Below are 14029 nucleotides of genomic sequence, written 5' to 3'. Positions count from 1 at the left end.
CAGCCGCCACAGTTCCAGAGCAGAAAACAGTCACCTTGGATGTCGATGTGAACAATCGTAGTGATCGGACAGAATGGTGCAGCTGCTATTACCATGGCAACTTCTCCCTTAATGCTGCCTTTGAAATCAAGCTGCACTGGATGGCCGTCACTGCAGCCGTGCTCTTTGAAATGGTGAGCGTGGGATGAACATATTACCATTTAGAGATAATATTAGGAGGTGCTTGCATTGTTATGCATTGTTGCACAGTAAGTACATGGGTACAGTTCTTATGCATTCTTGTGTTTTAGGTGCAAGGCTGGCACAGGAAGGCAGCATCTTGCGGATTCCTGCTTGTCCCTGTGTTGGAGGTGCCCTTTGCTTTGTCGTCATACCTATATGGCGACCCACTCCGTGCTCAGTTGTTTATTCCCCTAAATATCCAGTGCCTGCTAAAGGAGGGCTCTGATAACCTTTTTGAGGGTGAGGACACAAGAAGTAATTGTGCAGTTGTTGTAGTCCAAGGGACAGATTCACTTGCAGCAATTTAACCTATTGTTTTTTTTCTTTAAAGCATTGTTTGACTTTCCTTTTCTGATCCTAGTTTATGGGAGAAGAATATTTAAATGCAGTATGATTTACAAGAGATTTGCCAGATTCAGTTTACTGGCATTTTTTTAAATTATTTAATGCCCAAAAAAGCATGTCTGAAAACATGCACATTTCTCAGATTATTGTGAGCTAAGTTTTACATTAGTATATTTATTAGATCAGGGGTTCCCAACCTTTTCAACCCGTGACACCTAAAATAGCAATGCCAGTGACTTGCAACCCCAAATTTCTCAGAGGTGGTTATAAATATACAAAAGTTGCGCACACATCAATAGGCCAATAAAAACATGAACATAGTGCTAACACAAAACATGTGCAACAGTCTAACAACCATTTCAATTTCATAGTCAATTACTAATTTGCTTAATTTAATATTAACCTCAGCTAAAGAGACTGGTGGACACAATGTTTTCAGCACAGGTCTATTATTGGTTTTATTTTGGAGACCCCCAATCAGAGATCATTCTCAATGTTCAATTGTGGCCTGTGTTTATTTTTCATGTATTTGATTGCCATTAAGGTGTGAGAAAGTTAAACCTGGTGCTAAAACATTACTATGACGCTATTGCTGTGTTGTTAGTCTAATGGAAACACATCCATCTTATGACAAAAAGAATTTAAAAGGCTGATGGCTTTTCATTTGTTTGTTGTTGTTATATTTTGTTAAATTGTGGTAATTCTAATACTTTAATACAATTATTTGACTTTTGTAAATCACCAAGCGACCCCCTGTCATTGTCCCACGACCTCCACTTTGGGAACCACGGTATTAGATCATTGTTTAGAAATCTGGCCTCAAAATTGTCTCTGTTTGGTGCTAGCTAGGACTGTGGTTCTTTAAATAAAATATGTAATTTCCAAATAATGGGTAAAATAGATTTCACATCAGTTTTAAATGACTTTACATATAGACAATATTTCTTAGTCAACAATATCTCAGATTGGTTTTCACATATTTGTTCAGATCTGATGGGATTGCTAATTATGTTATCTTCCATGACACCATTGCTGTTTTTTTCATTTAGGTTTTGAGCCAGAGACATACTGGGACAGAATGCAATTGTTTCAGGAGGCCATACTGACTAGGTAAGTGAAGCATATGCTGCGTCCCAATTCGCATACTTATACTACACCCTAAAAGTAGTTATTTTCTTGTGAAAGAAATTTATATACTTTTGAGTGTATAACAGAAGAGTGTGCAAGCTTTGGGACATACTACTTCCTTGTTAAAAGATCGGGAGGTGAGGTGATCGCGGTTGAAAGTGAAGGGTAGGGCGGGGGTGGGGGGGTTTGTGAATAAAAAGAGCAGGGGTGGCGTGGGGTGTTGGTGATCACTGATGAAAGTGAAGAGCGAGGGGGGGTGGTTGCGCGGGCCCTTGATAACTTTTCTGGGGGCCCCCTAAATGTATGGGCCCTTAGAATCGTCCTAAACCCTCATTTCAAAAGAGTGCTCCCCTGTACTAACATGGCAGCTCTATAGATGCATTCATTCCAATAGACAACAATAGCGTAGGCGACATATAATGTAAATATCTATGCCTGCAGAGTTCAGCGCCAGCCCTGATTAAATACACCTGAACTAATTAATTAAGACCTGAACAGCACTGGATAATTACAGGCAGGTGTGTTTGATATGGGTTTCAACTGAAATCTGCAGAAAGGGAGATCTCCAGGAACAGAGTTGGTGACCCCTGGTGTATTCTGTTGCTCTGACTGAGGGTTGGTCATCTCAGTAAACTTAAGGACATCTAGTTAAATCTAGTTCATCAAGAAATAATGCGTTCTTCTTTCTTCCTTTGAAGATTTGGCTTTGTTCAAGACAAGTTCTCAGCGTCAGCTTTTAACTTTCCATCAGAGAACAAACCTCAGTACATCCATGTAACAGGTACTTTTTAGACACACCATAAAGGAAATCTTTCTTTTTACTTTATCCTGTCTGCTGCTGTTTAAATCACTGCCATACAAGAATGTTCATCTCCTTCTCCAGGTACAGTATTTCTTCAGCTGCCTTACTCTAAAAGGAAGTACAGTAGTGGACAGAGGCGACGCCGTAACTCCACCACCTCCACCAATCAGAGCCTGTTTGGTTCTGAGGAGCGAGTGGGCTACAACTGGGCCTACAACACCATGCTAACCAAAGCCTGGAGGACTGGTGTGTTAGGAGATGAGAAACTGGCCGACCGCCTGCTTCGAGATTTCACAGACTTTTGTGCCAACAAGGATAATCGTCTGGTGACCTTCTGGGAAAGCTGTGTGGAGAAAATGAACGCGAGTGCCCCTTGAGAAAAGAGACAGGAGGAGAGGCGGTTTACAATGTGTCAGAGAAAGCTGAGAGTTTGCTTCTGCTGTAAGAGCTAACCTTAATGTACTGCTGCTATCATCTGATCATAGAGAAATAAAACACAGCCTCATCGTCAAACACTCGAATGGATGAGTCATATGTTTTCAGAGTATTGACACATACGCATGCAGTGCTTTTTGTCCTGACGCCATCACAGCTTTGATTAGGTTTGCTTGAATTAGGCGAATCATTTTCTCATTTGACCAGTAATGATAACTGAGTCAAAGATTGGGTTTTATCAGCCAATAACAATATAGCCATTGGTGCATTATGCATTCTTAACTTAATGGCCATTGTGTGTTTGGATGGTTTTCAATGGATGTTTTTATAGAAATGTATATAAATTGTTTAAATGTTTTCAAAATGTTATGTTGAGTTTAGATATAATCTGCAATCACTTTCAAATGAAAACTTAAGTTTTTTGCTGGCTGATCAGTGTTTGTCTTGATTCTTACTGGCCTGGTAAACTGAGCAAGCAACAGTAACCAATGTTAGAGTAGAAATTGACCTTTTTTTTTTTAAAAGGCACATTAGTTCCTGTCAATTTTTCCTTCAACTATCTTTTCCTTTGGGGATTGTAAAAAAAAAATCACCAGAGGAATCATTTCACAGTTCCTAGAACTGTTGGCAAAATATCTATTTTGGCATGTTCACATTACAGGAGCTGGGAACAATTCCAAATCTAGGTACACAATTTAGGGGAACAAAATTAGCTCCCATACTTTGTTATATAAATATAATATTTACCTTAAATCAACTGTTATATTAAAAAAAAAAAAAAACTTGGCATGGTTGATGTATATAGGGGCAGCAGTGGCCTAATCGTTAGAGTTGGAGTTATGATCCAGAGGTCGCAGGTTCAGCTCTGGCAGGGTTTGTAGGAGGGGGTAGAGAATAACCTGCACTCTTCTCCAACATCAGTAACATGGCTGAGGTGATTGCCTTCAACAGGGCACCAAATTGCTCCCTGGCCAACCAACTGCTCTTCGTGTGTGTTCACAGGTGTGCCGTATGCATCACATCTGCTAAATGCTTAAATGTAAATGTACTTGCATACGCTTGGCCCCATGTTGTATGATTTTAAATACATTGAATTAAGAGCAATTGTGTTGGCAAGGTGTTATTTTCAAGGTTAAGTCAGGCTCATATGTACACAGATTGGTAGTAAAATTAAACATCACATTATGCCCAAGGTCATATTGAGCACGTTAAGCCCCACTGTTACATTGCAGTAACTGCATGTCTTTGGCAGAAGCACTGCAACATAAATAAGAGCTCGACCTCTGTTAACCTAGTCAACACTTGTCGCACATCAGTCCACGCATGTTGTCTTGACAATCAGTGTTAAGGGAAGCATTTCCATGCATCCATTATCCTCCACCGTCAGTCTTGAGCAGACAGAAAAGAAGCATCGCTTCATTTGAATGCGGAAGAGCTTCTTATCGCGCGCACGCGCCTTCCGCCGCTGCATTGAACAATGCAGCAAACCTCACTGCGCAGGTGCGCGGCTGCAGGGCATGTGGCTATTTTTAGAAAATGACGTCATCGTAAAATAGAGCGAGTGCGCGCACCCCCCCTCCACCTCCCCCTCCACCCTGTTCGCTGGGATTGACAGGACGCTTGCAGCAGCAGTACCTCTCAAGACGAAGGAAAAAATATATCCGGCGAAACTCGTAGGACTTTGAGGGCTGGGAGGGGAAAAAGCGTTACGAATACATTTCAGACATAACAAAAAGACATTAATCTGCAACTCCAACCTTTGGCTCGCCGTTCCTCCCTCACGTGCGCGGCTGCTCCAGATTCTGCTCGCGCCTGTGCTAACCGGAGCGCGCGCCCGCTTTCGCTCACACAAACCAGTGTGATCCGCTGAAAAAGACCGAACTCCGGTGCGAACCGACAGCGTTTGACCAGAGAGCATGGCTGACCGGGAACAACTGATCCAAAGAGCCCGTCTGGCGGAGCAGGCGGAGCGCTATGATGATATGGCCTCCGCGATGAAGCTGGTGGGTCATTATTATTAATATACATGCACAAACAGTTCATGGCGTGGCGATTTCAATATAATGCAGAAACAGTGACGTTTTTTGGTTTGACTGATTAATTGTAGTAATAAAGGTGCATTTCTAGTTTATGCAGTTGAAGCTCTCGCCTTTGTCACCACCAGGACCTCTTTGTTATATAAAATATGCTGTTTTAAAAGGACAGTTCGCCCTAAATGGAAATCTGTCATAATATATTCAACTTCAAACCAGTATAGCTCATTTTGCTTCCTGGAAGCACAAAGGGAGATGTTTAGCAGAATGACAGACTCGGTCTTCATTCACTTTCATTGTATGGAAAGCAGATGCAGTGGAAGTGAAGTGTGACTGAGGCTGTCAGTAACTAACACAAATATTCTGCCCGACATCTCTCCCTTTATGTTTTGTGTATATAACGTTATATAAAGGAAAAACAGGTAATGCGGGTTTGGAGCGACACGAGACTCGGAAGACAAGTCTAAATTTAGGTAAATTGTTAATTTACTTTAAGGACAATAATATATAAAAATAAATGCGCATTTATAAATAAATATGTATAATAAAAATTAAGAAACTATAAAACGGGACGATTGAAGCTACGTAAGGTTTACAATTGTAGGTTTCGGTTCAGTATCGGGCATTTCAGTGGTTACAGTGGATGAACAAGGGCGGCGCTGTGACTCCCTCATCCACATCATCCATTGTGCGTCCGTGTCAATGCGAAAATACAATCTAAACCCAAATTACAGTGATGCTTATAATTATAAACACAATTACCTAGGCAAAATAATCTTAATTTGTCTCAACATTATTGTTTTAACTGCAGTTAAATGAAATTAAGCGCAATGTGTGTGACCCAGCAGTGCAGCATCCGCTGTCTGGTTTGACATCCGAGCACAAAGGATGAAAGTCAGTCAATCAGGCGGCAGCTAGTGCGGGTCAAACAGGACACCGCTCATTTCTTCTTTACTATCTCGTTTTGGACATTATATTGAATAATGTAAGCAAAACTACTATGGTCACCTGTTTTAATTAGATACTGTCGTTATTACTACTTTGATTGTTTGACATTGGCGTATGTTCAATGTAGTGCTCCCCCTTAGAAAATTACTGGTGGTTTTGCTACAAAAGCAAAGCCATTGTACCATGATATCAACAATTTAACCATCTTTTTTGTCACACTAACCATTCTTCAACTGTGCATATACACATGTCATTGGACAGAATTCTTTGCAATACCTTATGCAGTTATCATAAGTTACATGATGGTCCTGTGAAATATTGTTATTCGAAATGTTTCATATTAGTGGCTTTGCTGATCACAATTATTTTTTCTATTATAAGTCTATTTTGAATTTTTCATGAAATATTTTCAAAGGTTTATACATGTCCCATATGTGATTGATTGAACAGGAAGCTCGTGTGTTTTTTTCCATGAAGTTAATAAAAGTTTGCATATCACCATTATTTCTCAATTTGAAACTAATAGGGTATTGCAAACACAAAGCATTTTAATTCATGCACTGACCCATCATCTGGCCTTCTGCACCATCAGGTCACAGAGTTGAATGAGCCCCTGTCCAACGAAGACCGCAATTTGCTCTCAGTGGCCTACAAGAATGTGGTGGGGGCTCGGCGGTCCTCTTGGCGCGTAATATCCAGCATTGAGCAGAAGACGGCGGCGGACGGCAACGAGAAGAAGCTGGAGCTTGTGCGTGTCTACCGAGAGACGGTGGAGAAGGAGCTGGAGTCAGTGTGCCAAGATGTCCTAACCCTGCTGGACCAGTACCTCATCAAGAACTGTGACGAAACCCAGGTGGAGAGCAAGGTCTTCTACTTGAAGATGAAGGGTGACTACTATCGGTACCTGGCCGAGGTGGCCACTGGTGAAAAGAGGGCCTCTGCTGTCGAATCATCTGAAGGGGCTTACAAAGAGGCTTTCGATATTAGCAAGGGCATGCCTGCCACCCATCCTATTCGCCTGGGCCTGGCACTCAACTTTTCCGTCTTCTACTACGAGATCCAAAATGCACCCGAACAGGCCTGCCAGCTCGCCAAGGAAGCCTTCGATGATGCTATCGGCCACCTGGACAATCTGAACGAAGACTCCTATAAGGACTCCACGCTCATCATGCAGCTGCTGCGGGACAACCTCACCCTGTGGACCAGCGACCAGCAGGACAGCGAAGGAGGGGATGCGAATAACTGAAGGATCAGCCGTGACCGCTCTTACTTCTTGCTGTAGCAGCACCCGTCTGTCTTCTTCAGTCTTTTTTCTCTCTGTCTGCTCCTTCATCCTCTCTCCCTCTCTTTCTCCATTCCATCTTTCCTGTCTCTTTGTGGCGCCTCAATGCTCTTCTTTGGTTCCTCAGGGCAGCACTTCACACTGACTTTTGATTGCTCTCACAATCCTTTTACCCCCTTTTCCACCAACAGGATGTCGGTACTTGGAACTGTTGAGGATAAAATATTTTATCACAGGATAAAATAGAAAGAAAAAAGAAAATTGTTACATTTTTACTTCACAATTCGGACAGTTTTTTGGCCATTTTGCTTGCAAAAGTCAGAATTGTAAGATATAAACTTTAAAAAAAATTCAATCTGATATTATATCTTAAAATTCTATTGCTTAAAATTGCAAAATACAAAGATGCAATCCTGAAACAGGAGTGAAATATCATTTTAGACCCAGATTTGTGAGAAGAAAAGATGAAATTCAAAGAGTTTACATTTAAAGTTCAAACTCTTTTCTCAGAATTACAGGTTTGTCTTTTGCGAATTTGACTTGCAGTGAAAAAAAGAACTGCAGAAAGTTGAACATTTCTAAAATATTACTTTGCATGTTTGATTTAAAATATTTAAAAAAGGATTTGGCAACACGCATTATTAAAAAAACAATAAAATGACTTTAAATATTCACGTGTAAACTTGCTGCATTTAAAAGCATATGACCGCAAACTACGATCCATTATATATTACACATGATGCACACTGACTTTGAATGCTAATATATTCACAAGACACATAAGAAAACACATTAAAGCCTCATGTTATTTGTCAGTCATCAGTGATGTCATTGTTCGACCCTCATTCGAATTCTGATACAATTCTGTGAAGAAGGGGTGTTTATATATCCTCAATTGTTCTGTTTTCCCTCTCTCCCCCTGTCCCTGACTTCGGTTTCTGTATACGATTCTCTTCTTTCTCCCTGCGACGAGTTGCTGATAGCCTGCTGGTCTCCACGTGACATTTATTTAGTGTGTTTTTGTTAAGGACTCGATCTTCGTAGAATCGCTGTAACACCTATTACAGGATGAGATCTTGAGAACATGGCACAGTATAGTGCTAATGCTACACCTTATTACGTTGTTCTTCTTCTTCACTTGTCTTTGATCTGTACCTCCATCACTGCTTAGATGTGTTTGTCGTTCCCCAAAGCTCACCTTGTACACCTTGCTAGCCCTGTGAATTGTGTACATCTGCTGATCTCACAACAGTTCGTCGCCATGTGAAATGTGGGCGACTCTCTTTTGTGAGACTCAGAGATCAAGAGTCTTTTGATTAGGATTACATATGCAAGGTTATGAAAGAATGACATTAAAGACATTGCTTACCATGGGAACTGTCAAAATGAAGTCTATCTCTGGCCTTTCTTATGGTTGCACACACTGATTTTCTTCACACCGGTTTAAACACTTTCATGGGTTGAGATAGATGCATTTCTAAAGCATTTGCTTGTCAAGTTGAAATTATTGTATGATTTGGCAAATTAGTGGCAAATTCATACAGTTTAGTGCATATATTTGCTAATGCACAACTGAGGTTTAGGGCCAATGATGAGGTCATATTAGCCACATTTAAGCAATTAAATTTAACATATTTTACATGCAGATTATGCTATACCAACACATGTATTTGAATTCTTCTGAGGTTAGGGTTAGGGATTAGGTAGGTTAGGACGTCATCTTGTGTCATCGAAATGTTCTATGGCAAAAAAGCTAAAATGAAAGAGACAGAAAATTCAAAATATTCCCATATGGCTTCCATTATACATGTATGTATATGTATGTATGTATATATATATATATTTTTTTTTTTTTTTTGTAATAGCTGAAACATACTTTAAAACTGAATTTTCGGTAAATTACATGCAGACACCTTTTAAGACCAGCCAACCTAGATTTCTTTTCTAGAAAAGTTATGGGTATTTACGGTTATGGCTATTATAAAAATACACCTACTTATAGGTTTGAAATTCCACATAATATGACCAACAAAAGGATATTTTAGCAAATATGTATATTTTTGTCAACTGTTCTACCTGTTTGGCGCGCATGCGCGTGACGTCTGTCGTTTATGAGCTTTTAGGTTTTCCGAAAACACAAACAGCTCAGCTCGCAATATGAAAGCTCACGGTCTCCCTGATAGCAAAATGTAAATCTTTTCAAGAAGACCTTCAAACATTTATAGATGGAGGACCTATCTGTGAAATGTAAGTTATACACTGAGGAAAACATCACACCTCAAACACATCAAAGTCAAACAGGATCAGACGGTACAGGTGGGATGGTCTGGTGTGTCATGACAAATCGAGTCAAAGAAGCAAACCGAATGCGCGAATAATTGGAATGACTTCCTGTTAAACTGTAAACAATCAGTGATGTGTTTTTAAAAATTGGGTACAGAGAGGGAGGTGTCATTATCACAGTTCGCCCCGCGGATATTTAAAGACAACTTTTCAAAAATAACAAATTAGCTACAGCAGACCATGAGTAGGCCTCGTTAACCCTTAAAATGAGCCTTTCCATAGCAATATTTTTGACAAATATTACATTTTTTTGTAGTCTAACGGTAAGAAACACAAGGAGAAAATATTTCAAGAGAGCAAAACAGTCAATTCAAAAGAGCTTTAGACACCTGTGTGCTTATTAATAAGTCTGAATCTAGTCTTAAAGGGATAGTGCCCAAAAATGAAAATTTACAAAATTTACTTAACCTCAAGTGGTTTCAAACCTTGTTTCTATTTTCGGTACAACCCATACATTTTGAAAACCTGTTGATTCCATAGTAGGAAAAACAAATGCTACGCAAGTCAATGGTTCTGTTTCCAGCTTTCTTCAAAGTAGCTTATTTAGTGTTCAACAGAGTAAAAAAGATTTAAAACAACGAAAGGTTTAGTCAATTTTGCCAATAAAAGTTTTTAAGGGAACTATCAATTTAAGCCCAATTCACTTCACACAGACAAACACCAACAAACAAGTTGACCATGATCTGTAGAATGTTGTGAAAAATACTGTGTAGCATATATAGATGCCTAATTATATATAGTGCAATCTTATTGTTTGAAATCATGTGAAATTTATATAAAGCATATCAAACTTTTGAAAATAATAGCTCTAAATCCCAATATTCTTATTTTAAAAAATGTAAGACATTTGAAGTTTATAAATAAAACACAAATAACATTGTTATACAATACATAAAGCAATTCAAGACAATAAATAAAACGTTTGGAATGGTGTCCTTGGAGTGGCATATACAACACAGTAAAAGAAAATAAAAGAATAAAAAAATCTAAATAAATGAATAAAAACAGTTTAAAACATAATTCTGAAGCTCAATCCAGCATGTTCCCATATACAAAAGTTTACCCAGTTCCCAAATTAAAATTTTACTTGTTTTTGTTTTGTGACCAATGAGTGAGAAATGTTTGGAATCTCGGAAAACATATTTATTTTTACTGTGAATGATTAGACCGTTGACTTCTCCAAATGCACATATATTATAAAACCACTTTTATGTTACTATCATGTATTGTACCTATTATGAAACCAGCTTATTCTTTAGCCTATGTGGCCTACGTGACATATTTCGCTTAGCGACGCTGCTGCACAAGAATATCTTTCTTTAACAATTTGCGTTAATAAATTGTTCGCAAGACCGTGTACAGTATCAAGAACATGACCAGTCAATTCTGATGACGTTAGCATTCATTAGTGTGATTAATATCTCAGGGCGATTTCCAGAGAAAACTCTTTGGCCAGTGTAATCTGGCTCTTTTTGATTATGTAAATGTTCTGGCACAGATGCCTCAAACAGAACATAAATAGTGATACTGGAGTTGTATGATTGATTTATAATAGTATAGTTGAATAAGATGAAGGCTGTTCAAAAGGTTGGCTGTTTATGACTTTAAGACCTTACTTCTGAAAGATAAACGTTCGTGGCCTTCAAGAGAAATGACTCAACGCAAATTGTTGAGGTGCTGATAAAGCCAAAGACTTCTTTCTCAACCAGCCTTTTTACCGTATTATCGCTATTTAACTTAAATCTGTGCACATTACTGGAAATCTGACCTGGAAAAAAAAGTAGATAATGAAAGTAGGGTAATTTCCGTGTTAGACTTCCAAAGCTAACAAGATACAGAGATCACATACACTCAACAAAAGGGGGTTTGATATACCATAAGCAGAAGGATATATATGATCTGAAGCTGAAAATGTTCAAGCCGTCATTGGTTAATGATTGATTCCTCAGCTATACACAGTGTGTTTTTAGCAGCTTTCTAAAGAAGTTTATCACATTTGCTAGAAGATACTGTAGCTCAATATCATGTTGTTTCCTTGTTGATACACCCCAGAAATGACGTTCCAGGTAGCATTTGAGTAATTAACCTACAGCAACAATCATGTTTACAATACAGTTATTAGTGAAATTCATTTATTGTGATGGGGTTGATCATTCGTAAGTATGGGGATGTTTAAATTAATTCCTGAAAGTTACACTGTCACGTGGTCAAAAGTTAAAAACAAACAAAACAAAACAAAACAAAACATTGCAGTATCTGATCAATATGATGCTGTGCCGCTGTTCAAAATTGTATGCATTTAATGAATTCATTGTTTTTGCTGTTGCAAAAAAATTTTTTTTTTTTCTATGATACATTTCCAGTATATATATATTTTTTTAAATGCTGTAAGTAATTTAATTACTAAGTTTTAAGACCATGTGCATTCTTGTACTGCCATTTACCAGTAAATTTCAGTAGAAATCAGTTGAAATGTATGGAATTCCATTTTTGCCAAGTAAGAAGAAATATCAAATGGTCAAAATTATGAGAGGGAAAAGTAAAAATTATGGCTTTGAATTAGGGGTGTTACAGATCACATATGATCCGTGATTCATACGGATCACAACCCATGGGTCAGAACAAATATGTAAAAATGTTTTACAGGCAGATTAATTCCAAATTAGTAAGGGTCGCAAAGAAATAGTCTTTCACATTATTCAAATCACGTGTGTAAGCATTTAGGCTCTTCTGTAAAATATAATCATGACGGAAGAAGTTGTGGTAGATTATTCGGGATGTGGTGGGTTTCATTAAAAGTGTTTTCCATCACTATTTGTTTTGCCTGCATTAATGCATTCCGTGTAAGCTGCACGATTAATCATTAAAAGATCGGGATCTCAACAACCATTCATTTATTCATTTTCTTTTCAGTTTAGTCCCTTTATTAATCTGGGTTCGCCACAGTGGAATGAACCGCCAACTTATCCAGCATGTGTTTAATGGAGCAGATGCCCTTCCAGCTGCAACCCTGGGAAACATCCAGACACAACCATTTACACACATACACTATGGACAATTTAGCCTACCCACTTCACCTGTACTGCATGTTTTTGGAATTGTAGAGCACGTTTTTGCACAGCGAATGCCCTTTCAGCCGCAACCCATCCCTGGGAAACATCCACACACTCATTCACACTCATACACTACGGACAATTTAGCCTACCCAATTCACCTGTACCGCATGTCTTTGGACTGTGGAGGAAACCGGAGCACCCTGAGGAAACCCACACGAGCGCAGGGAGAACATGGAAACTCGCCACAGAAACGCCAACTGACCCAGCCGAGCCTCGAATCTTGCTGTGAGGCGACAGCACTACCTACTGCGTCACCATCTCAACAACCACATAACATAAATTATAAATGACGGTGATTTGCAAATGTTTATTAATCCTTCGAATCGCTGCATTCGTATCTGTTAGAAAAATGCAAGTATCAAAGTCTTTTGAGTTAGTTATAGTTTATAGTTTAGATTAAACCACTGATATTTATGGTAAACATTAAAATCACCATCATATGCATCACATGCACGACGTTCGAAAATTAAAGTTGTAGGTAGAACTTTCATTATTTTACCAACAGGTGGCAACAAGCAGTCATCAAAAATAAGCCACTGAATAATTCTTCAAAAATAACCCATCTAGCAATGAAACATGAAGTTTTATATGTGAATAACTGAATCATTTATTGATGATGAGACAAAAAATAAATACGGATTGTACAAATTATAATTTAATATTTATATAGTTAGCGTTATCAGTAACAGTAACAGTGAATTTTTCACATTACTGAATATTTTACAGTTTATTTTTATTCAGCTGATTATTTCTTCATGTTATTTTTAAATTAAATTACAGCTTCTAACTTCTGTGTTAAAACCAAAAGTGCCTTGCAGTACTGTTTCTGTAGTAAATGGAAAGCAAATTACATTTGTCTCATCTCTTTTTTGGTTGATCCAAAAAATGGTCCAATCTGTGACTAAAAAACCATCATATGATTCGATTCATAGGATTTGTGATCCGTTACACCACTAGTTTGAATATTCTGACAGTGAAAATGATCATGTACTAAGCTGAAACTGTGATATAAAAGTAAAATTAAGTCAAAATTATGTCATGCAAAGAAATTACTCCAAAAGTCAAACCTATGACAAGAAGAAATTGTTATACTTTGACTTATTAGATCCTATTTAAAATTATGACAACAAAAGTAAATCCTGACAAGTAGAAAACAGGAGTCAAAATTCTGACAATAATTCAAAAAGTCAAAATGACTTAATTGGCGATACGATGGCGCAGTGGGTAGCATTGTCACCTCAAAGCAAGAAGGTCGCTGGCTCAAGCCTCGGCTTTGTTAGGTGTCATTTCTGTGGCGAGTTGGCATGTTCTCCCTGTGTTTACATGGGTTTCCTCCGGGTGCTCCGGTTTCCCCCACATTCCAAAGACATGCGCT

At 38.5% G+C, this 14029-nt stretch overlaps 2 protein-coding genes across 17 annotated transcripts in view; both read left to right on the top strand.

Moving 5' to 3' along the window:
* Positions 1–3362, top strand: part of depdc5 (DEP domain containing 5, GATOR1 subcomplex subunit) — a 50909-nt gene extending 47547 nt beyond the window's left edge. For all 16 annotated transcript variants that reach the window (XM_073914612.1, XM_073914608.1, XM_073914607.1 and 13 more), the window contains 5 exons: positions 4–173; positions 291–462; positions 1617–1677; positions 2394–2476; positions 2579–3362. In XM_073914612.1, coding sequence (XP_073770713.1) covers positions 4–173; positions 291–462; positions 1617–1677; positions 2394–2476; positions 2579–2874 — 782 coding nt within the window. In that variant the 3' untranslated portion in view covers positions 2875–3362. The remainder of the gene's footprint in view (positions 1–3; positions 174–290; positions 463–1616; positions 1678–2393; positions 2477–2578) is intronic.
* Positions 3363–4529: 1167 nt separating this feature from the next.
* On the top strand, positions 4530–8581 carry ywhah (tyrosine 3-monooxygenase/tryptophan 5-monooxygenase activation protein, eta polypeptide). The gene is made up of 2 exons (NM_213164.2): positions 4530–4935; positions 6506–8581. Exons 1-2 carry the CDS (start codon positions 4849–4851, stop codon positions 7157–7159), a joined length of 741 nt encoding a protein of 246 aa, NP_998329.1. The 5' UTR covers positions 4530–4848; the 3' UTR covers positions 7160–8581.
* Positions 8582–14029: the final 5448 nt, after the last annotated feature.

This window comes from Danio rerio, chromosome 10 (genome assembly GCF_049306965.1).
Source record: "Danio rerio strain Tuebingen ecotype United States chromosome 10, GRCz12tu, whole genome shotgun sequence".
Taxonomy (NCBI): Eukaryota; Metazoa; Chordata; class Actinopteri; order Cypriniformes; family Danionidae; genus Danio; species Danio rerio.
Note: the sequence above shows the minus strand (reverse complement) of the source record. Positions and strands in the feature narration are given on the sequence as shown.

Excerpts from the sequence above, each read along its gene's own strand:
- ywhah (NM_213164.2), top strand. The coding sequence starts at position 4,849 with ATGGCTGACCGGGAACAACTGATCCAAAGAGCCCGTCTGGCGGAGCAG. Across the intron at positions 4,936-6,505 it reads TGGCCTCCGCGATGAAGCTG|GTCACAGAGTTGAATGAGCC; the intron begins GTGGGTCATTAT and ends CTGCACCATCAG.